The sequence below is a fragment of the Cylas formicarius genome, unplaced genomic scaffold (genome assembly GCF_029955315.1).
Source record: "Cylas formicarius isolate icCylForm1 unplaced genomic scaffold, icCylForm1.1 PGA_scaffold_6__28_contigs__length_40554024, whole genome shotgun sequence".
Taxonomy (NCBI): domain Eukaryota; kingdom Metazoa; phylum Arthropoda; class Insecta; order Coleoptera; family Brentidae; genus Cylas; species Cylas formicarius.
In genome coordinates, this window is record NW_026844347.1 from 26,411,695 (window position 1) to 26,439,426 (window position 27,732).

The following is a 27,732-nucleotide window of genomic DNA, read 5'->3' on the forward strand; positions in this document are numbered from 1 at the left end:
GAATTAGTATTAAGAACTATTTATATTAAAATTTGCGCTGTTATTTTTTCGAATCTTGCTCTGTTTTATGGAAATTTTGACACAGTTAATGCACAAATATCTAAAATAATACAATAACTCAAGAAGTAGGCGACTAACAGGAACTGGACACTAGAAACGAGTATACAATTATGGTGGACTGTCATATCTGCAACACTAAAAAAGGTATTTGGAGGGGAATTAAAGGCTCCGCTATCTTTGCGTTGCATTGATTTTTTTTACATTGTATAAACTTTAATATACAGGGTGGTAACTAAACCAAGCAGATGGCACATAACAATTTTTTTTTAATTTGACATGTGGTGAGTTTTTGTTTTGTCCCATATGAACCTTTACCCATTGTAATTCTTTTCTTTGAACTTAAGTTTCGATAGAAGAACTATCAGAAATAACAAGTTCAAATCTCGCAGTAAAATTTGCCGTTGCGATGAAAAAAACTGCTATTTTGCAAGAACTAACAATTAACAAATTTATATATTAAGTAGTTTTCGCCTTGTTTTCATGGAATTGTTCATGTTATATATATTTATGAAGTTTATGTCCAATAAATGCAATAAAGGTGTCAAATTTAATTACAAAATTAATACCCATCCAAATCCTAATAGACAAGGATACAAAAATTAAAAGGTATGTATTATTATGATTAAATTATGAGCTTAAAAAGTTTGTCGTTTATGTTTTGGATAAAAATGGTGATCGTGCAACAGAAGAATTTATTTTTTATTTTATTAAATGTCAAAAAAAATATAGTGAAGTATCCCAAAACATTTGTTTAAATAGATTTCGTCTGACTAATTTTACTTATTTTCAGTTTTTTATTTTTTTCCTTATATTATGGGCCCACTCTGTAATATTGGCGCTTAAAAGCTTTAAGATTCTCCGGCCTGCCGTCAGCAAGTGGGCCCGATATCCTATATCCGATCAATGTTTCGACTACTATGGAGGATATCATTTTACACAGCTTTTCTAATAACTGTTCTCCTAGAATAATCCTATATTGCCTAACTAAAATAAATACCACTTCAGTCACTGTCGTTTGCTTGCTTGCACTGTATACGGCATATTTTTATCTAAATGCATGAATAAATATTTAAAATATTATATTGAACGGCTCTTGTGAAAGGTTTGTGTTGCTCCCGATTCTTTTTCCCAAAATGAGTGAGGAGAAACTGCCGCTAATCGTGAAAAATATCAACGGAAATCATGAAAATAACGTAAGTGGGCATTATGCAGTTTTCATTTGTTGGTACAAAAGTTAAAAGAATATTATCCACTACTTTTAGCAATAATATTTGGAATTTTACATTAATTTTGATTTTTTTATTCTCGTTTTTGTCTTTAGTCTGACGGAGTTTAATTACACAAAAACTTCGACAATCTCCAATCCAGTTTCTTTAAATTATGTCATTAACTTCTTCGAACCGGTGTATGAGCGGCAGATTAAAAATTAATGTTGCATTGGTGCTTTAATAAAAGAAATTCAAGTAATTTTAAAGCACCACATCCTCTCTACAAAGACAAATTTAAATAATTCTGCCGCAGAGACTACTGGAAATTAATTTTTGTATGCTTTTAACATCAATTATCATAACATTGAAGCTTTAATCAAAAAATCATGGATGTATACGGGATTAAATACAAGTTAAAACAGAAAACTCTCGAAATCTACAGTATTATAAATTTGTTATTCTTAACAGGTGACCGATTTTCTGTTTAAAATTAAACAATAATTTTGACTTATGTCAGCTGCAAATGAAATTCTCGATTTCTTTAAATGTTACACGTGTTTCGCAGATACAAGTATCTGCGTGCATTTATGTTGCCGCTTTCGTATGGCTGATGCCCCGCCGCCGAACTCGTGAACATTAAAAAAAATGGTTATTTAATTTTTTTTGAGACCTTGACTTATGGCGTACATAAAATTTCTAATTTCGTGAAACCCTGTTCGAGTATAGAGCATTTGTTCAACAAATTATGATATATACTGTAGATTTTGAAAACTTTCTATTACAGATTCTAAATTAAGTTTTATTTAAATTTCTAATTTTATCTTCTATTTTTTTTAACAGACGGATTTAAACATACATGACATGAAATTATTAATTTAATGTTCTACTACTACCCAATTAATAACTATTATTCTGTGTGCAAAGAGCGATGAATTCGCGCAAATTCGACCAGTTCATTAAGTAACTTTGAGCGAATATTTGCACATACATTTTAGGCTTTTATGTGAATAAAAAATGGCGTGGGTTGAGTAAACTAAAAAAACGCCTTGTTGTAAATTAACCTGTCCGAATTATCTTTAAATATGGCGGTATTATGCAAAATAAATATAGCGTAAAATATGTTGACACACAGGTGAATTTCGAACAAGCAAAAAAATTATGGAAAATTATTACAAAAATGAATTAAAACCTTCAATAAAGCAAAATAATGGGATATACTTTCTCGTCAATTTTTTTCTATATATTTATATTCGCCACCGAAAGCAATTGGTGTTTCCAATTTTATTTTGTGCAAAATTTTTAGTGGAGATAAATTGTTTTAACAAATTTTTTTGGTGTCACCGAAGATTAGATAAGCATACATTTATATTCACCGCAACAGTGGGAATTTTTTCCACGTTAATGCTAATCTAATTCCGAATACAAACACGCAAAATATCATGTCCTAGGTCGAGTACAATTTTTATTTGCATCTGAGAGATTTTGGCGTAGATAATATAGTAATTATTGACAACATCCATTGTTAAAGTTTTTGTGCATACAAAGACAGTTATCAGAGTTGAAAAACTTTTATTTTTACAGAGTGGAAACACTTCAAGGGAAACGTCCATATCCTTCCAAGTGCCGATTTACGGTACTCATGCTGGTCTGCAGCCTGGCATTGTCGGAAAGTCTATTCCAGCAGACGAAAGAATAACTTACACATGGAATTCCCTTAACGTCTTCACTAATACTGAAAATCAAAAGACTGATCCCTACTTTTGTTGTTGCAAAAGGTCGGGCTATCAAACAGTTTCCGGAAAACATTTGCTAAAGAACGGTAAGCGGTATTCCCAAAAATGATGACTATCGCTAAACGTAAATAGGAAAATAAGGGTGGGGTCATGGAATTGACCGGTCAATTTTTTTTGTGTCAATTCACCGAAATAATTTTATAAATACAATGAAATTTATATTTACTTATATTGTGCGTTACGCCACCATCGCGTCGTTCTGAGAACTGGATCTGGAGTGGATATTTTTGTTGAGATTCCCCGAATCGCTAAATATCGTATTCGGGTATTCCTTGGAGAGGGTTATAAGGCATAATAATTTATTATAAAATACATGTTATTATCAAATAATGATAGATACCAGTCTACAATTATTATTTAAAACATTTTGGCGAATTTAACTGGTCAATTTAGAAGTGGTCAATTATTTATAAAATATTCATACACATTTTTCATAATTTTGGTTTGATATAATTTCAAGTGTTTTCGAAACGCATGGCAAACACTGCCACTGTCTGGGTTTGCCCATTATCAATAAGTATAAAATACGTTATTACTTTTGAGAGGAAACATGGGCGCAGAAATTTAATATTTTACTTTACTTTTAAATAAGAATAAAAAAAAAAGTTTAGATAATGCATACAGAGTGTTCAAAACTACAAGGAAAACTTCGATATTAGCTTTACTAATGACGATTAAGAAAAGAGTGGTCTGTTTTTTCATTTTCAATAATTCAATAGATACATTTTAGTGTAAAGTAAAAAGTATTGTGATACACTGAATCTTGTCCTAAAAATATTCAAAATCATTTAAAAAATCTATAAACATATATGAGATTTGCTTAATTTTGCAGCGGTTTTATAAAGAAACGCGTGAAGATACTTATTACAACCTGATACTAATTTTATTTCGAACTTTATATCTTGATTCTTTTCTTCGAAATATTTATCGGTGTGTTTCTTTTGTGTGCTTCAGTTAGCGGCGTGGCATATCCAGGGGAGCTGCTGGCAATTTTAGGCTCAAGCGGAGCGGGAAAGACAACGTTGCTCAATGCCTTAACTTTCAGGTCACCTAAAAGCATTACCGTCACCGGAACGAGATGTGTTAATGGAGTCCCAGTTAATTCTAAATCCTTGACAAGCCAATCCGCCTACGTCCAACAGGACGATTTATTTATAGGAAGTTTGACCGTCAAGGAACACCTTAAATTTCAAGTAAATCTATTTCTTTTGTTTACAGAAACTAATGTCCTGTTTAAGAAATTGAGTAGGTTAGAGATTTTATACCAAATTGCAAGTGGTTTGGCTGAAGGTTGAGTTCCGGTAGTTTCTGATGCCCGTTTTATACTTGCGTGGTTCTTTTTATGATCGAATCAACATAACTGATTTGCTTTGGGCTTCCCCAAGGAACTTCAGTATTACAAGAATATTATTAATTATTACATAAATTGTTAATTTAAATTTATAGCAATTTACAAGTTTATAATAATTATAATATATAATGTGTTTAAAGTTTAAAACAACGCGGCAACATTTAAGGCAGGTCATTTTATGAAAAAATGTTGGTTGAAAGATAGCTCCGGATTTAGAAAATAAAAACAGTTTTTTCAAAATATAATTTTGGGAGAGTGTTTTTAACTTTTCAAAAATGTATCTTAAAATGGCTTTTACTATTTTTAATCTCGTATTTTTCGTGTTTTTTTAATTTCACTATAGCTAGGACCAAACCAACCCCTTATTTTTCAAATTATATAAAAAGTTATTGAAATAGTCCCCTAAAATATTACCGCGTTTTTTTAAACGTCTTGTAGTCTCTAAGTATTGTGAAATAAAAGTACGACTAATCTTAAAGGCTCTCGTCAGAATGGATAGGCACATTTCGTATGAGAACAGAATGGAAAGAGTGGAAGAAGTTATGTCAGAGGTAAGTAATTCAAAAATTAATTGGAACCGGAATGCATTTATCGGGGCATTTATTTATTCTCTTGAAATTCAGTGTTAGGGGTTTGCCACCTTTCATTGACTATCCATAGAGTTAAAACAAAAAAACGAGTAAACAAAATTAAATTGAAGAAAGGCATCGAAATCGAACAAATAACGGTATTCGCAGTTGGGAAGTGTCTGTGTGATATCTCAAATTAAATATGAAAAAACAATAAAAGGCTGGTTTTGTTGAACTATCTATGTATTTTCTGGTTTCGGTAGGTGCAAAACAAGATTTGAAGACAGCAGCTAGGTTTTACGGTCCATTTTATTCCTTCTGTTCCTAAAGAATATTCTAAAAACTTAACTACTAAAGTCGAGATTGAATTAAGCCGAATAAAATAGAATAGGAAAGTAGTATCAAGAGTATTAATACCTAAAACCCTGGGTAAATCATGTATTCCAAATTCATATAGTTAATATTAATATTAAAACAAATATGAAGAAGTCATTTTAGAATATTTCCTTAGGTTTAATTTAAAGTGAAAGTGTAATAACCTCATGATTTCTGTAGATGAACCTAAACAAATGCGCAAATACGTGCATAGGCATTCCAGGACGTCTCAAGGGCATTTCCGGTGGCGAACAGAAACGACTCTCATTTGCATCGGAAGTTCTGACCAATCCCTCGCTAATGTTTTGCGATGAACCTACCTCAGGAGTGGATTCTTTTATGGCATTAAATGTGGTGCAAATCTTAAAAAATATGGCCCACGCAGGTCGGACTGTCATATGCACGATTCATCAACCTTCTTCGGAAGTTTACTCTATGTTCGATAAACTTCTCCTGATGGCAGAAGGTAGAATCGCTTTCTTAGGCACGCCAGAGGAGGCGGACTTGTTTTTCCGGCAGTAGGTCAATAAATATGCAAACCAAATCGTAGTTATCAGAGTGTTTTTTAGACTCGAAGCGCCATGTCCAAAAAATTACAACCCGGCAGATTATTTCATCCAGTTGTTGGCTATAGCTCCCGGAAATGAGGAATCTTGCAGACAAGCCGTAAACATGATCTGCGACAAGTTCGAAAAATCGGAACAGGGGATTAAAGTAGCCCTTGAATCTGAGACAAGAGTAGGAACAAATAAATTCTTTAACGCTATGCCATGTGCTGTTGCATAAACTCATAACAAGTAACTCTCACATATCGAAAATTTTAAAAAATACTGCCCTCAAAGTTTTGACTTCTCTTTTCAATCTTTTTCTACTTCGCATTATTTCTTTGTTTATTTATTTAAAGCAGTCAAATTTAAATCTTTTGGAATGACGACACGATTTTAGAGGACAATACAGGTACAGATGAAGGCCTAAATATTCTTGTAAAATTACAGTTTTCCAATTGTAGTTTTAATCAATTCAATTGAAAGCAGTCCTATTAACGATTGTGCAAACCTACTCAACCAGTCTAATTGGTTATTAACAACGTTGGGGTTACTGTAGGTTTATTGGAGTGATGAGCACTGATAAAAAACATTCCCTGATAAAAGTATTCAATTCTCTAGTTTATTTATCTCAAATGTCTAAAGATTTTTTGTTAACTAACTTTTGGTGTTCCTCAAAAATGTGCTGTTGCATTCCTTTTGATTATTGCTTCGATTCGTATCCTAAGTGTTGCATGTTTTTGTAATAGAGTAATCAGAGAAAACACATGTGTAGATAAGACCTGCTTTACAGAAAGGAGATTTTCTAAGACACAGCGAAACGGAGGTATGGATAAACGGAAGCTCAAACGGATTTAAAAGCCCTTACAAAGCGTCATGGTTCGCTCAATTCAGAGCTGTTTTGTGGAGGTCTTGGTTAAGTATAATAAAAGAGCCTCTTCTGATGAGAGTGCGACTCATGCAGACAATCGTAATTTTGAAAGAGCAATTGTTTTATATTTTTTCTAATATGTTTCTTTTAGTTAGTCTCGTTAATGTTGGGCGCCATTTATTACGGACAGGTGATCGATCAAGATGGCGTAATGAACATTAACGGGGTTTTATTTATTTTCCTCACAAATATGACGTTTCAGAATGTGTTTGCGGTTATCAGTGTAAGAATGGCTTGCTGATATAGTTCAATAACAAGCGTCGAAACTTGGTTTTTTAGGTATTTTCATCCGAACTACCGATATTTCTACGAGAGCATCGAAACGGCATGTATCGAACGGAGGTTTACTTTTTAGGCAAAACCCTAGCAGACATACCAATATTCATTTTCATCCCAATACTTTTTACGACAACGTGTTATTTCATAATCGGACTGAACTCGGAAATGCCAAGATTTTTCGTCGCTTGTGGCATTATCATCCTCGTCGCCAACGCAGCGACTAGTTTCGGTTAGTTTTTACACATGCTGGAAGTTGTATTCCAGCTCGTAAGATAGTTGATAGGGGTCGTCCATGTTACAACAAAATCTTACCTCTATTTCAACTTTACTCTTCAAGCAGGGAAACGGGGAGCGTGGTAGGGGAAACTAATTTGCTTTGTTCTTGCTTAACCTGAATTCATTGAACTTAGTTTCGAGAAAAATAAATCTATTACGGTATTTTATGACAATTCTGTTTGACCCTAGAAAGATTAAATTTTAGTTTTAGTAAAATCAGGATGTAATTTTTACAGGTTTAGCGGTATAAATGTAAACAGTATTAAGCCAGAAAATTTAACTTTACATTTCATATGACCTCACTGAAACTGTTTGAATCTAAAGACAATAGAAAAGTATAGAAATGTGATACCAATTTGAAATAGAAAAGCGTCAAATTTTAAATTATTTATAAACCTAAAATCATAAATGGATGAACTTAATTCTCTATGGCTATGAGGTCCAAATATTATATTTGTGCATGTGTGCGTAAATTTATTATAGTTTTTGAGAGACTACGTGCATGGTTTTACTGAAGAATGTTTACTTACTAAAGTAAGTAACTTTCAGAAAATGGGATATTCATTTCATTTACTGAAAAAATATTTATGGAGTAAATGCCCAGCAAAATTTTTTTCTGAAATATTTCGCTAAAATTTGGTAGTTTCACACTGAAAAGAAAAACACACACACAAAACACGTCTTACAAACCTATTAATTTAAAGAATGAATTTTGTTTAGGATACTTGATATCATGCGCCTCGTCTACAATTTCAATGGCCGTTGCTGTGGGACCCCCGCTCATAGTGCCCTTCCTACTCTTCGGGGGCTTCTTCCTCAATATCGAGTAAGTGGTTGGGGGTTGAGTTATCCAGTGAATGATCACTGAATTGAAATTTTAATTTAGCTCTATACCGATCTACTTCGAATGGTTATCCTATTTGTCGTGGTTCAAATACGGAAACGAAGCCCTAATGATAAATCAATGGGAAAACGTGACCAGTATTCAATGCCCTTTCGGCAACTCTACTTGTCCAAAGGACGGGCACATTGTTCTCGAAATGTACAGTTTCGACGAAGTAAGATGCCTTTTTTTTTTTAATTCGTAATTTTGTTATTACTGTTATTTTCAGGAAAACTTTATTGTCGATCTATCATCGTTACTGGGTCTTATTTTGGGGTTCAGGCTTCTCGCATATTTTGCTCTGCTGTGGAAAACTTACAAGTACGAAAAGGGAAATTAAAAAGGGGTAATACGTTTCCGCTACTTTTTTAATACTCCAGGTGTAAGTCATGTTGTCAGTCGTTTCCAATGTTTTTAATATTAAAATTTGTTCATTTTGTTTAACGAAATTCTGATAGTTCCTTACGTCACTGGTTTTGCCTGTATTCCTTTTTGAAGAATGCGCAGTTATTTTTGCCCAGGCAACTTTAGGATAATAATAAATAATGTAGTCCGCATTGTGTTTTATTTTTTGGCCCGCCCTGTGTAAGCATGTGTAAGATATTAAGAAGTCCGGTCCGTGCAACTTCTAATATATGGTTCTATTCTATTCTATTCAAATTATAAATCTACTTTTCGCTAATCCAATTCTACAGCTTTAATTTTGGAAAATAAAACTGATTATTTAGTTTTGGTTTCTCAGCTTGTTAAGAGTGAGACAGAGTTATGAAGGTCGCCAGATTTATGCCTTTACGACATTTAAGACGAAAAAAGTTCTCTACATGCGTTTTTAATACCAGAATATGGCATTGTCAGAGTCTACATGAATCGATAGCCTAATGGGCCTAGTATTAACAAAAATATTGGTTACAAGTCCGCCTTCTTTCAATACGAAATTTTCCCCGGCCTGCCAATGAATAACAAAATAATTTATAGTATCTGTTAATTCAGTCAGCCATTCGTACTTCGTAGTCTATATTTTTGTTGAATTTTTGAGAAAATATTTTTTAATAAGCTTATAAAACTCAAACAGCCAAAAATGTCATATTCTGTTAAGTTAACATAAATTGCAAATATCAAAGACTCCTAAACAATAATTTTTAATTTAAAATGCGATATTTTTTATTTTTAAGTTTGGATTTGCCTATCAAGAAATTATCACGTGTTGAACTTTTTATTCTCATTTATCTGGATATTTTTTCTTCAATTGTTAGTTGCATTTTGGATGGACAAATGGATATAGTTCAGTGTTCATTTTAGCCTATCGGATCGATTTCCGAGTTGGTGTGATGTTATACAAATATTGCATTTCAATATAAGTGGATTAAAAAATCCGAAAGTCGTCTTGTCAATTCATGCGGTGAAAATATGAAAAAGCCCTTAGGGTTCAGACGGATAGAGTTTCTGTATCGATATATCTCGAGCGGTATCATGATTAAACAAAATACCTATCAGCACAAAAGTTTTGAGAAGTATTTTGTTGAATCTACAATTAGTGCTACAGAGACAAGCAAACGTTGTGAAATTCGAACCCAACAGTCTTGAATGCGTTTTTTTTATTCTTACACCTTAAGTGTCACTCCTTTTTTCCTTACATTTGTAGTAACCTCGTTTTCCGGCTGGTTTCTTGGTGGCATTCTATTTTAGGAACCATCCAACCAAGGGAAATTTTTCACTAGCAACCAAACGATTTAGTCAATTCCTCGATATTTTCAATTTTAATGATTTTCTTGTTATTAAGTTTATCCAGGAAATTTTATTGAAACATTTTATTTTTTTTTACATGCAAATCTTGTTTACAAAGTTAGAAGAGAATTTTGTTCTGTTTCAAGTATCAAACAAAATTATTTCTTACTTTCTTGAAGTGCCTATCGCAAGTATAAATAGAGCAATTGGGGAAACTGGACAAGTTAAAGCCTGGTTTAATAAAAAAAAGTATCCGTATTACGATTACGTTTCTAGAGCAATCAAATTTAAACAAATGTTGACTGGGCTTTTGTTTCCACTAGGCTTTATTTCTTGAACGAGATAAACAAACTCTTACTCGCAAATGCAGTGATTTGCTGTGATATGTTACAAATAAAGACAAATTATTTTAAAAGAACGGCAACACAGAAAATGCTATTGCATGGAGCTAGAAATTCAGTATCAATCTTCTTTAATAAATTAATTGATACAAACTATATAAAAGAAAACAGCGATCGGAATACAGAATGCTCGCGGAAAGTAGGGGGAAGGATCCATTTACAAGCTACCGAAGTGATACCTCGTTATTCCTTGGTTAATCCAATATCGTGAAAGGTTTCCTCGCATGCCTGCCTATCTAAGTATATTTCTGAGTACACAAAAAGTGCCGTTACATGTTTTTGGATGTTTAAATAACTCGATTTTAATGTAAACTCTAAGATAAAATAATCATACAAAAGATAACCGGTAATAATGGTGGACGTGATAGAATCAGACTCGAATTTTCGTGGAAAATAAAACAAATGTTTACCCCTAGGACCTCGGGATCCTCGACGGAGAGCACGCAACTGACTTTATTGAGGCCAGATCGTAGATCTACCGACAGCTACCTTAACGTAAGTAATTTTTATTTACGCCGAAGGTTACTCTGATTTATTAAACATTTAGAAGGGATGACGGAAAAGAGTAAAATTTGTAACAGCAATTGGAACGAAGTGACATTTCCTTTTCCATTTGTCGTGAAGCCGTTACAATTATAGAAAAACATTTAAGAAATCTCGAACAAGTCCCCACATATAGAAACGAAATGAACCCCCAAACTCTGGGTTGGCAAAAAGTTTTCGAAGATTGTTTAAACCTTGGACATGCTGTATGTTGTAAAAGTTTATATACAGGATAATCATTCGGAGATTGGAAATTATCTATTATTTTTGGTATTTAGGATATTCAACAATTTTTCCTGGAAATTGGTAGTTTTACCAAAGAAAATTCAATGCTAATTCCTTTAATTCGCTTCTGCTCAATGCTAACAAGACACGCTGCTTGCGTCAAAGAAAACAAAAAATCTTTTTGTTAATGCCGATTTAGTTGAAATTTGATAGTGATAACTTTGATGTTTATTTATCGCCAACTAGAAGATAATCATGAATTCCAGTTAAGTTGCAAGTTAAGACAAAAATATTCATCAAAACTAGAAATCAAATATCAGAAAGTTGTTCATAAATTTTTAGTAAAAAAAAATATAAAACTCAGTGGCGGACTTTCTTTTTGTCTTAAATATAAACTGACGGTGCTTGTTCCAGTTAATAATTATGACAAATTTCAACAAAATATTTGAGTTATCATTACAAAAACGATATTTTAAGATATATTTTCATATGAAGTTTCATGCTTTGGTTTGGTTTTGGAATTTTGTTCAGCGATGCTTCCGTGGAACGGTCGTAATTTAATTTTGACAAAACTCTCCGTCTATGCATTTGTTATCCAGGTAAATGAAACAGTTTTTATCCGAATATATGAAACTATCGCCTTCGGTGCTTGTAAAAAATACAGTTAGTTAAATATAGTTAGAGTGGCTCTTCTTGTTTTGATCATGTTTTGATGAATGCACCTCCAAGTCTGTTTAAAATTTAAAATCACCAATTAATTGACATAAAAAAGTAATTAAAAAGCGCCGGTCTTAGAATACATCTTATGAACTTTTCTAATACAATTTTGAGGCACTTGGGGTTCCTAATTTTTGATCCAATAAAAATATTAAGCCTAAAGTCACCCGCAAATCGTTGTTTTTAAATAGCACAAAAAAACAAGTTTTCTAGTCTGAATATTCAGTAGAACACGTTGTGCTTTATGCTTATTATTTTCATATTACATAAATTCATTCTTAATTGTTTATTATGTATAAATAGTAGCTATTTATCCACATAAATAATTTATTTCGCAAATAATAGAGCCTTGCTTCTTTTGTTTGTTTTGAATCTGGAAAGTAAATGTATGCTGTGGCAATTAAATTTAATTGAATATAATTAAGCAAACAAAATAACGCATGTAAACTGCATATTAATTAGTTCTACTCCCCGTAGATGCGCCTTGTTTACACGGATTTAATAAATATTTTGCAACCCTATCTGTATCGTCCGTATTTTATAATTAAACATCTGCGCGTAAATATCAAGACGAATCGTTATTTCCGGTTATTTTTATCTGCATAGATTAGGTTTACTTTACAGTTTTCACATTTTACATTTTAACATTTTTGAAGGATGATTCAGACAACTTTGAATCGAGCGGCTCCTTCGGAAAGAAGTGCAGAAGTTACTCTCGTTGGTCCCCAATGGAAGAAGGAATTACTCTGGCCTGGAACGACCTAACAATATACGCGAAAGCCAAAACGAACGGCAAAATAACTTACAAGAGAATTATAAACAGCGGTAAGGCCCCGCTTGAGGCGATAAAAGTTTTCATTTTCGCGCACATTAACTAAATAAATTGTTATTACGTAAAAATAGACGACCCTGCGTCAATTGCAACGCATTTTATTTTCCAGTTACCGGAGCCATTAAACCTGGAAGTCTGGTGGCAGTAATGGGAGCAAGGTGAGTGAAATTAGCCTAATTTGAATATAACTCTAAAACGTAATTGTTCTTCCAGCGGTGCGGGAAAAAGCACCTTAATGGCCGCCTTGGCTTACAGAAATATAGGTAAATATAAAAGCGTTTTTACTACGACCAAATATACGGATCGTAATTTCCTAGTGGTCGTTGAGACCAATCAATGACAATCCCGACATATGCCTAAAAACCTGCAGCCCAAATAAGCTGATGTTCAATCTGCCCCCATAAACATATGTCACTAATTCCAGGCTGTCGTGAAAATTTAAACTACCTAGTATGCAATTGTTGCAACAACTCAGAATTAAAATAATTAAGAATTTCCAATATTTCACCAATCGGACTTATATTTTAAAAATATATTAAAAAAAAAATAGAAAATTTGCAAGAAAATTCATTCAAAAGGATACGACATCACGTTACTTATTATATATATTTATAAATATTTTGCTTTGTGTAAAATGCGTAATATTTCTATCTAAAAATTTAAAAATCTATGTAACTCGATGTCCTCCTACTAGAATAATTGTAAATTGGTTATAGTCCTTTGGTGTAAAATAATAATCTATATATATAATAAAAAGTATCTTCAAGAATACACCAAATTTTTGTACAGGTTATGCCTCAATAAACCTTTATGTTTTTTTTTTACAAAACTTCTGGATTCCTTCTGCGTCGGTTTTTCCTGAGTCGAAATTGCTGACGTTTCGCCAATCATCCTGCTGACTTTTTCAGAGCTTGACTGAAACTGGTTCGTATTTTACTTTGTACCTGTTTATATATTATTTGAGGGGGCCTTAATGAGGGGATTAAAGACCGTCTCGGATTACTGATTCCCAAATTGGTGACAGGCTGAGACCTGAGTAGCGGTTAAGATTATTAGGGTGTTTATAGATTTCTTTAGACTCTCGGATTTTATTCGATAAAACTAAAATTTTTGCATGTAATCAGTTCTTCTACCAACGAAAAATCCGAGAGTCTATAGAAATCTATAAACAACCTAACAATCTTAACCGCCACTCAGGTCTCTACCTGTCACCAATTTGGGAATCAGTCATCCGACACGTGTTTATGCCCCTCATTAGCGCCCCCTTCAAACAATATATAGAGTAAAATACGAGCCAGTATCAGTCAAGCTCTGAAGAAGTCAACAGAAGTCAAAGCCTGTGGAAATTTCTTTGAAAAATTAACATTTATGTTGTTTAATTATTGTATATTCGAGGTGGTGGGGCGGATGGATAAAAATGAAATGCATGGCTATTATACTAACTCAGAAGGAAATACATTTCGAAGTAGACAGTTTCACTTTTTCCGAAAGGTACTTTACCAAATAGCACTTTAGTGAAAATAGCTAAAGGAATTAGAACAATGAAATGTACCGATTAAGATTAATGGCAGTAGAAGATAAACTGATAAACTGATAAACTTTTTTGCATAATATTCAACTATCTAGCTAATTTGACAAAAATAAACGAAACTAGAGGCTCTGCCCCAGCGCACAAATGGAGGTATTTTTTTACAGCTGTCCAAATATTGTGACATCTTTAACGGTTGTCGGTGTGACAAATACATCGTTTTCGCATGCAATGTACGAAGTATTGGGCCCTGCGAGAAATATTTCTCGCAGTGTTTATGCTATTTTCATTTAAACAGAAACAAACATACTACACACATACTAAGGATATTTTACAATACAGACAGCGTGGGTGCGAAAAAATTTCGAGTCTTCGATTGTCAGTCTACTTGTATAAATAACCATAACGAATCATAGGTACATTACTAGACTACGCAAATACCTAGTATACATCACATTTAAGCATAAAACTTTTTGAATTACTGGGTTCTCATTTCCTTTCTATTCTATACATATCCACAATTTTATTTATTTTGCTTTTCATATTATCAATTTTTTTTAATTGTGTTTTTTTAGTATCTAGGTTTTGTTTTGAATTCCTGATGGCAGGTGCAATTGTTTTCCCAAAAAAAATTGAGTTAATTAGCATTTTAATAGTTGTTACAAATAATTAGCAATCCAGAAAAATAGCAAATGGTTTGAACACCCAGTCTTGTCATATCCTGCTCATTTCTAAACAGAAGGGGTGTGGACTCCACAGACAGAAGTAAGGGACTATTACCGGAACCTCATGGTAGAGAAAATACTTCGAAGTAAATCATGACAGTTGTAGTATTGGTATCTACTTCGTTTTTATTCATACGACTCATTGTTGTATGTCAATAGCAATCTTTCTGCGGCTAAAATAGAACTGGTTCAATTACGAAATTTGTATATCTATATCTCTATATATTTTAGGTGATACGGTAGTTGAAGGAGATATTTTAATAAATGGACGTCCTATCGGAAACTACATGAAATATTTGAGCGGATGTATGCCCCAGGAAGATTTGTATGTAGCATCGCTTACTGTTCTAGAACATATGAATATTATGGTAACGAATTTCTTCTTAAATTTTTAGTTTGATTCTAAATATTTGGCAGCAACCATAACGAAATTGTATGTTTCCAGGCTCATTTAAAGTTGGATAGACGCGTCAGCAATTTTGACAAATCTAAAAAGATAAGGTCGATCCTGAACCAGCTGGGATTAACCAAATGTATATCGACCCGAATCGGTGCGGTGGGCGAGAGCAAAGGTCTCTCCGGAGGGGAAAGGAAAAGATTAGCATTTGCCACAGAGGTATGCTTCTTCGTTATTTTTTTATTGCAAATTATATGTTATAATTATCTTAAAGCGTCGCCATAAAATTGAGGTTTGTAATTTAGTGCATATTTAATTCATTTAGTGAATTCATTATAGACCAAATAAGCTGAACCACAGATGAAGTGTAGTTGCGCTAGTGTAGTATGTATGGTATGGTATATACGTGTATCTGCCATTTTTTGATACGTTGCGTTGCTATGTAAATATGGTCATTTTATAAAATTCCAGAGGCGGCGGCGTGTAAAAGGAGTGAAATAAGATGGGGAGTAGAACCAAAGCCTTACTAATAAAATAAGATCATTTACTGCATACGCCTTTTACACTAAGAAAACACTAAGAAACTGCTTTATTTTTTCCTGAATGCCTCAAACCGACAAAATTTCATACACCTCATCTTGCACATCGCTGGTATTGACAACTTCCTTACTTTCACTTTCTTTTCTTTTATTTAACCGATGCATAGCCCAAGGATGATTTTATGATATCCTTATTTTAATTTTTGAATCGCTTAAGGATGCCGCTGAATTTATTTTTACCATTTAAGGGCCGTTATGTTCGAAACTGGGCGAAATTGATTAAGTTTTTTTAAATATCTATCCAAACTATCACTTCGTGTAATAAAAAAAGGGCGTTATTCCCCGGCCATATGTCCGAGGACGCCCAGGGCTGATAAAAGATCCTTCGTCCTTCAGCGGTGATAAATTTGTGAAGTGGCGTTATGAGTGATGAATTACAAGACAAATTGAACCAAGTGGTTAAGGGAAAAAGCGTCCATCTAAAGTGGAGACTCGAACCGGCGGAAAATCGTTCTTTGTTGTTTTATCGGGGAACGGTTTTTGTTTTGTGCAGTGAGTGTATCTGAACAGAGTGCTCGTACCCACTGTATTATTCGTCTGTTTTTTTTTTAAACAAATATATGTTTTCACCGAAGAGCATATCTAAGAATCACAATAATTTGTTGGTGGAATCGGTCTGTTTTTAGCTTGAAACGAGTTTATAGTAAAATCTCATAAATCATATTGAAATAAATCTATATAAAATACATACTGGTTTGATACGGATTATAGCACAGCAATAGGAAAAAGGTTTATTACTGTGGACTTAAAGGTAGTCAACTGGACAACCAGTTACAGATAAAGCGTTAAATGCAAAAATTATTCACAAAGGTTTTAAGTTTAAAACTGATTTGAAATTAAATATTTCTACATAATTTAGAAATTGTTTCAATGACTTCAGTTATGCAACATAAGGTTTTATTTTTAAATTTAAAATTGTCGGAATAACTATTTTTTTTATAGTTTATTTTATACTTGCTTTATTTTTTCACATAAAAGCGCTACATAATATCAAAAATCAAGAGATCCAATTTTCTCGATAATTTCATGAGAAATTTTTGTTACTAAAGGCAATAAATAATATATTACGCAAAAAGTTTCATAAACGTCAACTTAAGAATTTAATTTAGCACGTGACCATCTGAACTGATAAAATACCATCAATGACTAAAAACCCATAATTTATGAATAATAATAATAATAATAATTTGGACTAATTTTAGAATAGGGGAGTAGAAAAAATAAATTATCTAATGGCGTTCCATTTATTAAAAAAAAATATTCTGTTGAACTCCTTTAATATTTTACCCCACATTATCCAATGTGTAGCAAATTCGATAAAGTAATCTAAATTAGTATTAAAGTTTTGTTTTGAAAAACACATTTTCTTGTGCCTTTGATACCATGTAAGCTGTGAAACAGTTTAGGATATATAAACTTCATTTTATAACAAATGCTTTCCTAACAACTATTGAGTTTGCCACAAAAACCTGATCCATCCTGTAAAAATTATATAATTGATAATTTTAATGAAAACCTCATATTTTTAAACTTAAGAGAAAGTACTGTTCAATTACCTATGATGTTCCTCGATTTCAGTGCTTTTGCCAAGAATTGACAATTCATTGATTACAGAAAAATTAATAATTTTAGCTCGCTCTCAGTTGCTTACAGACCCTCCGATCCTTTTTTGCGACGAACCAACCACGGGACTGGATTCTTTCTCTGCCGAAAAACTTGTGTCTTTAATGAGCAGAATGACGTCAGGAGGAAAGACTATCCTCTGCAGCATTCACCAGCCGTCCTCACAGATTTTTGGAATGTTTACACAGTTGATTTTGATTGCCGATGGCCGAATTGCCTACATGGGCAGTCGAGGAAGTGCAACAGAATTTTTTGAGAAGTGAGTCTAAACCAATGACATTATATCCGAAGCAGGCCTTTCAAGTTCAAGTCCTTCATGGAATTCTGTGGCCAATATTAACAAAAACTCTGCACAAAGTACGAACTTTGGACCTGTTCATATTGCAAACTGATGTTACGATGATCCAAAAAGTCTACTATTTAGGTACATTAAACACACTTGTCTCCTTGTAAATAACAAGTAATTACTATAATATTTGCACCAAGCAGACTTGCAAAGTTTTGTTCAAAGCACCGTGATTCGTTTCCTAAAAAAATAGCTACGTAAGTTTTAAATTTTTTTAAATAATATTTCTGAGAGCTAGGTTTAGGAAACCTCAATCATACTCTAAACCACCATGAATATACTTTTAAAAGCACATTTAAGTGGTCATTTTACAAAAAGTTTTAGTTGATTTCGTAAAATGCCATTTTAACGCTTCTTTTCATTTGACTCTTTAAAGTAAAAATTTCAATCTAGCAAAGAGATTGAGATTTTGTGGTTTACTCGGTCTAAATTGGCTGCGGAGTTAAGTTTTTATAAACATGGCCGGTTTCACATTTTATCAATGACTCGTCTGGACTGCTTCGGATATAATATAACTGGGCGAAACCATTGCCAGATTACATATTTTTATTATTTCTCTGTTGCGTAGGTTGGGATTTATTTGTCCTAGTTCATACAGTCCAGCAGATTTTTTTATCAAAACTTTAGCGACTACTCCTGGCTTCGAACAAAATAGTAGACTAGCGGTGAAAAAGATCTGTGACCATTTCGCTGTAAGCGACTATGCTAAAGAAGTAGATGTGGTTGTTCAATACGAGTTTCATATGGGAAGAGCTCAGGTATGTCAAATGGAAATAAAAAGTATGGAACAATCTTGCCACTTGCATTTATTGAGGCGGTTCGTTGTTAAATTTCAATTCGCTGTTTTTCAATTAATTTTTCAAATTCGAGTTGGGCAGTAATCATTTGAAAGGATCTACTATCGCGGTTTGTACGAACAAGATATTAATATTAAAAAACTTTTTTCGAATTTTTAAAATTTTGTTTCAGCCGAGAGAGTTCGAGTTGCGGACTAATTTGTAAGTCAAATATTTACTTTATACTCGATCGTGGAGAATTTTAAACTAGACAAATTTTAGTAAAGAGCCGTTCTGGTGGCAGAAACTATGTTGGTTAATATACAGATGGTCCCTGGAGGCATTGAGGAATCCATCCGTACAAGCTCTTAGAATTTTGCAAAGAATTGTAAGTTGAAAACTCGAATTGCAAACAAATCAGCCTAGAAACGAAATCAGTTTATTATATACAGTGTCTCATGGAAGATTTGAGAGCTTATTCACATCGGTCGATCTAAGATATTTTCACAGAGCTTCCGCTTTGCATCGAAAAATAACCACGATTATGATTTTTTTTAATAAGACAATTGTTTGTTTTTTTCTCCGCTATCACATCTGACAATTTTTGTAAAATATTTCCCTATACCTATTTGCAGCCGTACTATATGTATACTTGTTATACCATGGTTGTTGATAATAGTCACGGTTGTCTAAATTTTAATAATAAAATGCATTTGGTGTCAGTAATTTTATCCGTTCATATTTACTAATGTGTAATATTATTTTACTAAAACAAGACTAACTTTACTAACAATTATAGAATCTTTCCTACAGTAAGTGTCCGAGAAAACAAAATTGTTTCCAACTTTTTTATTTTTTATAAGAAGCTCTCAATGTGTTAGGGGCGCACTACATATTGATTTTTCGACGAGTCGTTTCAGAATTACGCCGGTTTATAAACGGTCCATATTTTCGTAGACCATCGCCGTCATAGTGGGATTATCGTATTGCGGGACAAATCCTTTAACTCAAAATGGCGTACAGGCAGTGCAAGGGGCGATATTCATATTTGTCACTGAAAATACCTTTAATCCAATGTATTCTGTACTTGCTGAATTTCCGGAAAATACGCCGATATTTTTGAGAGAGTTCAGATCCGGACTCTATCATCCAGTCACGTACTACTTGTCGAGGATAATTGCTTTGGTTAGTATGAGTTTTTTACATCACATTTTTCTCTTATACAATTTATCCAATAAAGTCGAAAAAATCAGCGATGGATGTTTTTCGACCCAGCAAAGCATTGTAAACTATACCAATAGTATAAAATAGGAGGAAGGTAGCGTATACTGTTACGAATGCCATCTACTATTTGTGTTCTAGTACTAAAGTTCTGTCACGGCAGTTTAAAGTAATTCGTCATGCTGAAAATACTACAGTAGCTTGTATCGGTAACCAGCACTTTATTTATGTTTTAATAAAAAAAAATTAAAAACTAATTCGACATAATTTTTTTTTTCACATTTTACCTTTCAAACTTTAAATTGAATTGAACCGCACGTTTAACATTGCCGCTAATGGGAGCCTTCCCCTCTATCTTATAGTCTTTGAACTATACTATAAAATACTATTGAAAAAATACATTATTACAGGGAAGTCCAATCAGATATATTTTGTTCTGAATTTCGCAAACGTACAAGAAAAGAATTTTAATTAAACTTAGTTAAACTAAATTAAATTCAATTTTACATATCATATCGGTTCATCAGAGTTAGCAAATGGAAAAACTACGAACTCGGCAATAATAATTCTTCAGTTATATGTCAACTATATTTTGACCCTTGCTCCTTGCTGTTTGCTTATTGCCATTGTACAGTAGACAAATTTTTTAGGCGCTACTGAAATTTTTATATATATCATCCAAAAAAAATAATAATTTGGAAATCTTGTCCTCACACTGGTCGATAATATCCCTTAAATCAAATATTTAAACGTTCTCATCTGTATCCCTTTTAAATAGTATTAATTATGCGTGTTTGATAAGAAGTGATGATAATTTTAGAGTTAATATTAAATTGCTGCTACTTGGAAATATGTAATGATGTGACTCCATTGTCGTAGCCGGCAATTTAATTGATAATTGTAATTATGATATAAATTATTTATTCTCTCCTTAACTTAGCTTATCTTAGAAAGGTCAGACTTATAAAAAATACATAAAAGTTTGTATGTTTCCATCAATCATCATTATATTATGGTGTGCATACAGATATTATAGACATATAATTATTTGTAACCAAAACCAAATTACCCAAAACTAAACAATAATTAGCCTAAAACACTTAATTAATTGGTTAATATTATTGTAATCCAAAAATGTTTTTGTTGGGGTGTCATCATCATCATCATCTGTCAAAACTTTTAATAGCAATTTTTTTTCAAAAACAAAAAATCAAAGAAGGCAGGTACTTTAAATCACGTCAAATAAACCCGGAAAATATACATTTGTGTGAATTAGACCATTTGGGATTTATTTGAGTTTACGTTTTGCGCACTTTAAATTGTATCACAAATATCCGTTGAAATATTTTTGTAAGTAAACGAAATTTCAAAATTAATTTGTTCTATGAGAAATGTATCTCAACCTTCCACCCCCTTAAATATTCACATTCATTTAGAGAACACCCTGTATGCGAAGTATTTTAATTTAAATATTAACGCCCGTTTCAACTGAAAAAATAAATTGACAAACTAATAATCTACACCTTGCTCAAATTTTCTTAGAACCCCAAAATGTTCGTCATCCCGACTCATTGCATCACAGAAAATTGCTTTGGAAATATTAAATCTTTACTAGGTCAACTTTTATGAAACGTTAATTTGTTTGTTGTTGAATATTATATCAAGAAAAGTGTTGAATTAGTATTGTTAGTTCTTTTGTTTTTTGTTATTGTACAAGATATTGAACGTTGTAAGCAAATGTTATGTACTTATAGCTATCAACAATGTTTTTTTTTCCTTTTCAGCTACCCGGATTTATAGTCGAGCCGTTGCTATTTGTGGTAATTGCGTACTGGATATCGGGATTGCGCACAAATTCCTATGCATTTTTTATGACGATTTTAATTACAATGCTCACCACCAATGTCGCTTCGGCTTGCGGTAAACACGCGTTAATATTTTACCAAGCAATTTGCCGTCTAATCAGGTAGTTTTTCTTTTTCCGTCTGTCGTAGGTATAATGTTTTCCAATGCATTTGATTCGGTGCCGACCGCCATGGCTTATTTGGTGCCTTTCGATTACATTCTTATGGTGACTTCTGGATTATTTGTTAAGTTGGGGTAAGCTGCATTATTAAATGTTTTAATTAACTGAAATCCTGTTGCAACAATAGTATTCACATAACACCTTTTTTGCAAAGTTTAACATTTACGGATCTTTTTTCCAGTATTTCGGACAAATTGTTGATTACGATTTTAAGACTCGGTTTTACATTGTAGTCCCTCTTTTGTACAGCGAATGGAAAAATAGTTCGAATATTGAATCTATCGACTTTATGATGTCTATAACACGGCAACTTACTTTAAGGGCTGTCAAAATTGAAAATTATTAAAGGTTTCATAAAATCTAGTATAATTTTAAAAATAATTACTGAATACTTTTTATAAAACTTCTGCGTCGGTTTTTGTTGAGTCCAAACTGTTAGTTTCAGTTTCAGTCAAGCTCTAAAGAAGCCAACAGGATGATTGGCGAAACGTTATCTAGTTCCACTTAACAAAAACCGACGCAGGAGAAATCCAGAAGTTTTATGACAAGTATTACTGTAGCCTGTGGAAGTTTCTTTGAAAAATTACTTAATAGTTAGGGGAACAGAAGGCAAAATGGTACCCTTAAAGTTATGGCCAGGATAAAAAAAGATAAACAAAACTTTTTGACAACTTATATTTGTGTAACATGGGTATGTTTCCTTTCACTATCATATTAAACATAAATGAAAATAAACAATTACGGTTTATTTAAAACAATAAACCATTAAACTACATTTGCTACATTTTGTCTTTATAGAAAGGTACAACGGCACTCGCATGAAGTCATAATGGATCTCAATACAAAACATTTAATCCTTTAATGGCATGTTTCGCAAATAAAAACCGCTTTTTCATATTTCATCTTCAGCGCTAGCGCAAAAACAGCGAGCCCAACGTTTACAGGTTAGACACTGGATTCAGCTTTTCGTTGACGTTGAATACAAATAGTGGCAATACAGACACTCTGCTTCTTCTTCACTTGAAGAGTACTCGTTTTTCTGGGAAAACTTCTTAGCCTTCTTTTTTTCTATTTTTATCATATTTTATCATATTGAACAAGAATGACTTTGAACAACAAGGTTGGTTTCTTAGCCTTGCAAATGACTCATCAGAATATCGGCTCCCGTCGTCATCGGATCCAGGTTTTAAAGTGAAAAGAAACCCGATGAAACCCTACAGCTCTGCAACTGAGGCGGCCTCTGATTTGCGAAAACTAAGATCGGGACTTCGTTTTAAAAAATCTCAAACCAATATCTACCGGCCATCCTTGTACTTGGGTCAAAGCTATGCTGGCCTCCGTATTTTTTACTTGCGCTGCTGCTGTATCAAAATTTTGATACCTTTCTAAGTCCTATAGCCTTAGTTGCAACTTAAATTATTGCTTCATTCATTGATTCTTCGGACCATTTGTTTTTTTTGTTTTTGTTTATAAGAAGTTGTTTAGGCAAAACGGACCGGCAAGGCATAATGGTCCAAGTGATCCATTTTCCCCAGTCCGTTTTGCCTTTTTGCTATGTTCTAGAAAACGTGCCGATCTGGAGGTTATATCAACATGGAACATCAAAGAAATATGTATAGTTTGAAGCTAATATCTTAAAGGCTAAAATGGTATTGACCCACCTTATTCTAGAAGTAAAAAGTACGGGCATTCAAATATTGTTTCATTTTTATACTAAATTCCACCAAATATAGCTTACCTTGTTAAAACTTCGTAGGTTACTATTGCCGGCTTGTGGCTAACTGCCCGAAGCTTGTTCCGTTCAGCAAAATTTCATGTTAACAACTTTGTATAGATGCTGCAAATAGTATTTAAAGGATTTTAACGGACCGTTTTACCTACCGGGTTTGTTATGCCTCCCTTTCTCCTACATCTAGAATGTAATGAAATAACCATAAAAATAGTTTTGGTTGGTTTATCTAATAGTCCCGCAGTGTGTGGTGTATCAAATATCAATGAAATCGTTATTTTTAAATGAAGAAAAACACAAAAATATTAAAATTTGAGCGCGGAATGAAGGGCATGTAGCATTTTAATATACGCTGGCCCAAAAAACTGACTCACCCTATACCGTAACTTTCATTGATTTACTTTGTTCCAAAAAAATTTGAAAAGCCCTCCAACAAAATAAAAATGGTGCGCGTCAATTCTATAACCACTTTCAATTTGAAATTTTATTAGATTTTTATATATATGACTATTATTTGTAAAAACGTATACTACAATAAGAAAACGAAAATAGCACATTATTTTTATAAATTTACGACGAACCGGAATGTACTTTTATATTTTCAGAACGCTCCCCCAGCTCGTATCATGGATGAAATATTTATCGTGGTTAATGTATTCGACCGAATCTCTGAGTATAGTGCAGTGGGAAGGAATAACTAACATTAGTGAGTAGAGATATTGGTAAACTTTGCAACTTCGGCAATTGCTTGTTTCCGTCTATTTGTCCAATTGAGATCTCGCGGAAATCTAAATTTCCAACATTGATTCAATTAACGCTTCAAGTTTTACAACGCCCACGTTACAGAATTATCTCAATGTAGAATTTTGTATAATGCTATTTTATGATTAGGTGCGCTGAATGCTAAAATAAATTGCATTAAGTTTGACAACCAAAAATTTGCTGTCTTAACTCTTTGGAGAGTTTGGTAACATCAAAACAGTTTGTGAATTTTTACGTTTTTATAATGTTCACACAATTAGAGCTACCTGGTTGTTTCGTTTGGTTGATTATTATGTTTCATTTCGAATAATCAGCAGGCGAGTGTTAATTTTTGGCTTTAAGATATTGATATATGGTATTTTCAGATATAAAACCATACTTGAGCAGCACAAAATTTTTTACTAAATTTATTTGTTGATTGCACACGTAGACCGAAAAATAAAAATCATCAACACAAACCGCAATGTCATATACAGGGTTCCTCAACCTCGATGCGCGGAATCATCTACTTGAATCAGACATCGACTTCATTATAAAAGGCTAATTAAAATTTAAATTAATAAATAAAATTATGCACATTCAACAAAATATATAAATGTAAACTTCAAATGGAGCCTGTATTCTATTCTAGCAATAAATAGAACGATTCATTCTTGTTCTACAAATATTATGATATACCATAGCTATTTTGAATCGTTCTGGTGTTTAAAGCAAAAAACTAAAATAATTCAATTTTTAGTAGTTTTGTTCATTAAAGTTATATTCAGGGTCAGTGCAATAAGATTACAACAAGAACATGCAGTACATTTAATATATCTCTATCACTCTCTCTCTCTCTCTCTCTCTCTCTCTCTCTCTCTCTCTCTCTCTCTCTCTCTCTCTCTCTCTCTCTCTCTCTCTCTCTCTCTCTCTCTCTCGCTATCGAAATGTGACCCCGGTGAATAAAAAAAGTTCAGAAGAATAGATAGGGAACCTTAAAAAACTATGACCTGCTATAAATTTTATCCATATCCACTTTTCCGAAACCCCTTGTTTTTTGTATTAATAAACAAGAATAATTATAAAAACAAAAAATTTCTTAATAAATTGTTTGATAAATACAATATAATTGAACTCTAGTCCTTTGCTTTCAATTTTAAAACGGTTCAATAATCAATAGTCAAAATAGGTCTGCGAACATACCATTAGATCAATACAGAATTTTCCTGTTTATTACCGAAACAGAATACAGGAGGTTTAATTTACAGTTCACATATAATTTACATTTACGTATTTTGTAAAAGTTACATAATTTTCTAAACACTCCGTATGCGAACCTGGCATCTTATATCATATGACATATCTCATTGTCAAGACAAAATTTCCAATTTTCGGGTAAAATTTTTTCCATAATCGATGATTCGCAAAATTTTCTAAAAGATAGTTTGTTAGGTTTCTTAGAAAATTTAAGATTTTTTCATTTCCATTTAAAAAGTGAAGTTGGTGTGTGCTTCAAATAGATGTGGCAACGCTGCAATTTTCGAAATATAGAGTTTGGAGAAGCCCTTTTAATTAATCCTCGCCATTTTAGGGGCTGAAACTGATATTTCATAACATTTTCTAAAATAAAGATAAACATTTTTAGACATTATAACTTTAAAAAATCAAAGTTTTTAAAGATATTACCTGCTTAGAATCTAAACAGGGCTCGCAAAGGCCGACGGCAATGGAAAGGGTATTTTTCATTCCGCAGGTTTCCAGTCAGAATATACGCTTTAAAAAGGATCTAAAAATTCCCGTCCTTTAAACCGAATAAACCCATTCCTTCCAAAATAACTTTTCTTCTTTTATCCCCGGCAAATCCGTCACTCTCTCTAAGGGTTTACGAATATATTTTCAGCGTGTGACACCAGGGAAGGCGATTTACCTTGTGTAACCGATGGCTCTGCCGTGCTAGACAAGTACAGTTTTTCAGGGGATAATCTCGCTTCGGATATGTGGAACATGTTTTTTCTTCTAATCGCTTTCCATTTCCTCGGATGCGTGTGTCTCTGGTGGAAAACAACGCGAAGATGAATCAAGTCGGCGATACTTACTTGGGATGCCGAAAAACTTACCACTGCCTCCTTTTTAATATAAATAAAGTATAGTAAGTCAACAAATATTATGTTTTTGTAATTAGATTAACAACAATGCCGAGGAATATATTGTGGCAAAATAATAAAAAGTAAAACAGTAAAGCGAAACAAGAATTTAATATACTACATTTATCTTCAAAATGTTTATTTTTTAAGATAATCGATAGTTTTTTTAACTAGCATCAAAAGCTGCCTATATATATTTTGCCATTATTTACAATAAAATCAATTAAATAATAAACAACAGCAAATGATGAAGCTTGAAAAGTTCTGTTTCCACATCGTATTTCCTACCATTACCGATATCCCAACAGCTCTGAAATTCTTTGCAAAATTACGTGGAATTTCTCTAAAATTCCATCATGCTGTACACTGTGTCCCAAATTATTTGTAATGACAGGGTTTCTCGATAACAAGCAGAGATAGAATTTTGTGGTTTATATTGGAAACAAAGATTAAATTCCACATTTACAATAATAATTTAGCAGCAGCCAGCTATCTGGCAATTTATAATCAATGCCGCTAAGAAATACCCACAATATTTTCTTTCAGGAAGACAGCGCTGCACAAGTAGGGCCATTTCTGTTTGAAACTTTTGACGATCGTTGGATTGGTACAAAGGGACCAGTAAGCTAGCCCGCTAAATGACAAGACCTCACAATATTTTCATTTGTTCTTACTTAAAAAAAAAAACTTAAATCCAGCCAGTCACAAAATGCAGCTATTGATATGATAATAATGATGATTGAGTGAGTGTCAATTGTATGTTCCGAAGGTGGAATCATTTTGAACACTTTTTTTAGTCTTGTAGAATTTGTTTATTGGCATCATTAAGTTTATCAAGTATATCAAGTATTAGTAAGTATATCACATTCAGAGTAAAAAATTGTCATTAATTTTTTATTTTGTTTATTTTTTGTTATACCTATACCTGTATAATATATAATACCTTTAATTCCATTCCATATCTCGAAAACGGTATGTCTCAAAAATTTGTTGACCACACCACTGAATTATATATTTTCTTTCTTAAAGAGTGTCCAAAATATGATTCCATTCGCATTGCCAAATTTCTATTCCATCCTGTCTCTCGTGAACGAAACAGGGCCACCTCGCCACAGATCTTTCAATTTTGAGTGCAGTTTTATATTCAACATAGCAAAATTATGC

The 27,732-nt window shown here is 32.9% G+C and overlaps 1 protein-coding gene across 1 annotated transcript; it reads left to right on the plus strand.

Annotated features, from left to right (window-relative positions):
• Positions 1-1,088: 1,088 nt before the first annotated feature.
• Positions 1,089-26,662, plus strand: LOC132703175 (ABC transporter G family member 5-like). The gene is made up of 27 exons (XM_060672305.1): positions 1,089-1,253; positions 2,850-3,087; positions 4,016-4,254; positions 4,892-4,963; positions 5,537-5,874; positions 5,926-6,094; positions 6,695-6,871; positions 6,924-7,055; positions 7,112-7,340; positions 8,108-8,213; positions 8,274-8,445; positions 8,500-8,605; positions 10,716-10,891; positions 12,538-12,706; positions 12,823-12,871; positions 12,927-12,976; positions 15,198-15,334; positions 15,412-15,582; positions 17,606-17,844; positions 18,500-18,689; positions 18,901-18,929; positions 18,990-19,095; positions 19,665-19,892; positions 21,713-21,848; positions 21,923-22,028; positions 24,289-24,389; positions 26,325-26,662. The coding sequence occupies exons 1-27, from the start codon at positions 1,194-1,196 to the stop codon at positions 26,498-26,500; spliced, it is 4,101 nt and encodes a 1,366-aa protein (XP_060528288.1). The 5' UTR covers positions 1,089-1,193; the 3' UTR covers positions 26,501-26,662.
• Positions 26,663-27,732: the final 1,070 nt, after the last annotated feature.

What these genes read in the sequence shown, in the direction of transcription:
- LOC132703175 (XM_060672305.1), top strand. Translation starts at nt 1,194, where the DNA reads ATGAGTGAGGAGAAACTGCCGCTAATCGTGAAAAATATCAACGGAAAT. An exon ending in AGGAACACCTTAAATTTCAA is followed by an intron (nt 4,255 to 4,891) that starts GTAAATCTATTT and finishes CTAATCTTAAAG; the next exon opens with GCTCTCGTCAGAATGGATAG. An exon ending in CAAGAGAATTATAAACAGCG is followed by an intron (nt 12,707 to 12,822) that starts GTAAGGCCCCGC and finishes TTTATTTTCCAG; the next exon opens with TTACCGGAGCCATTAAACCT.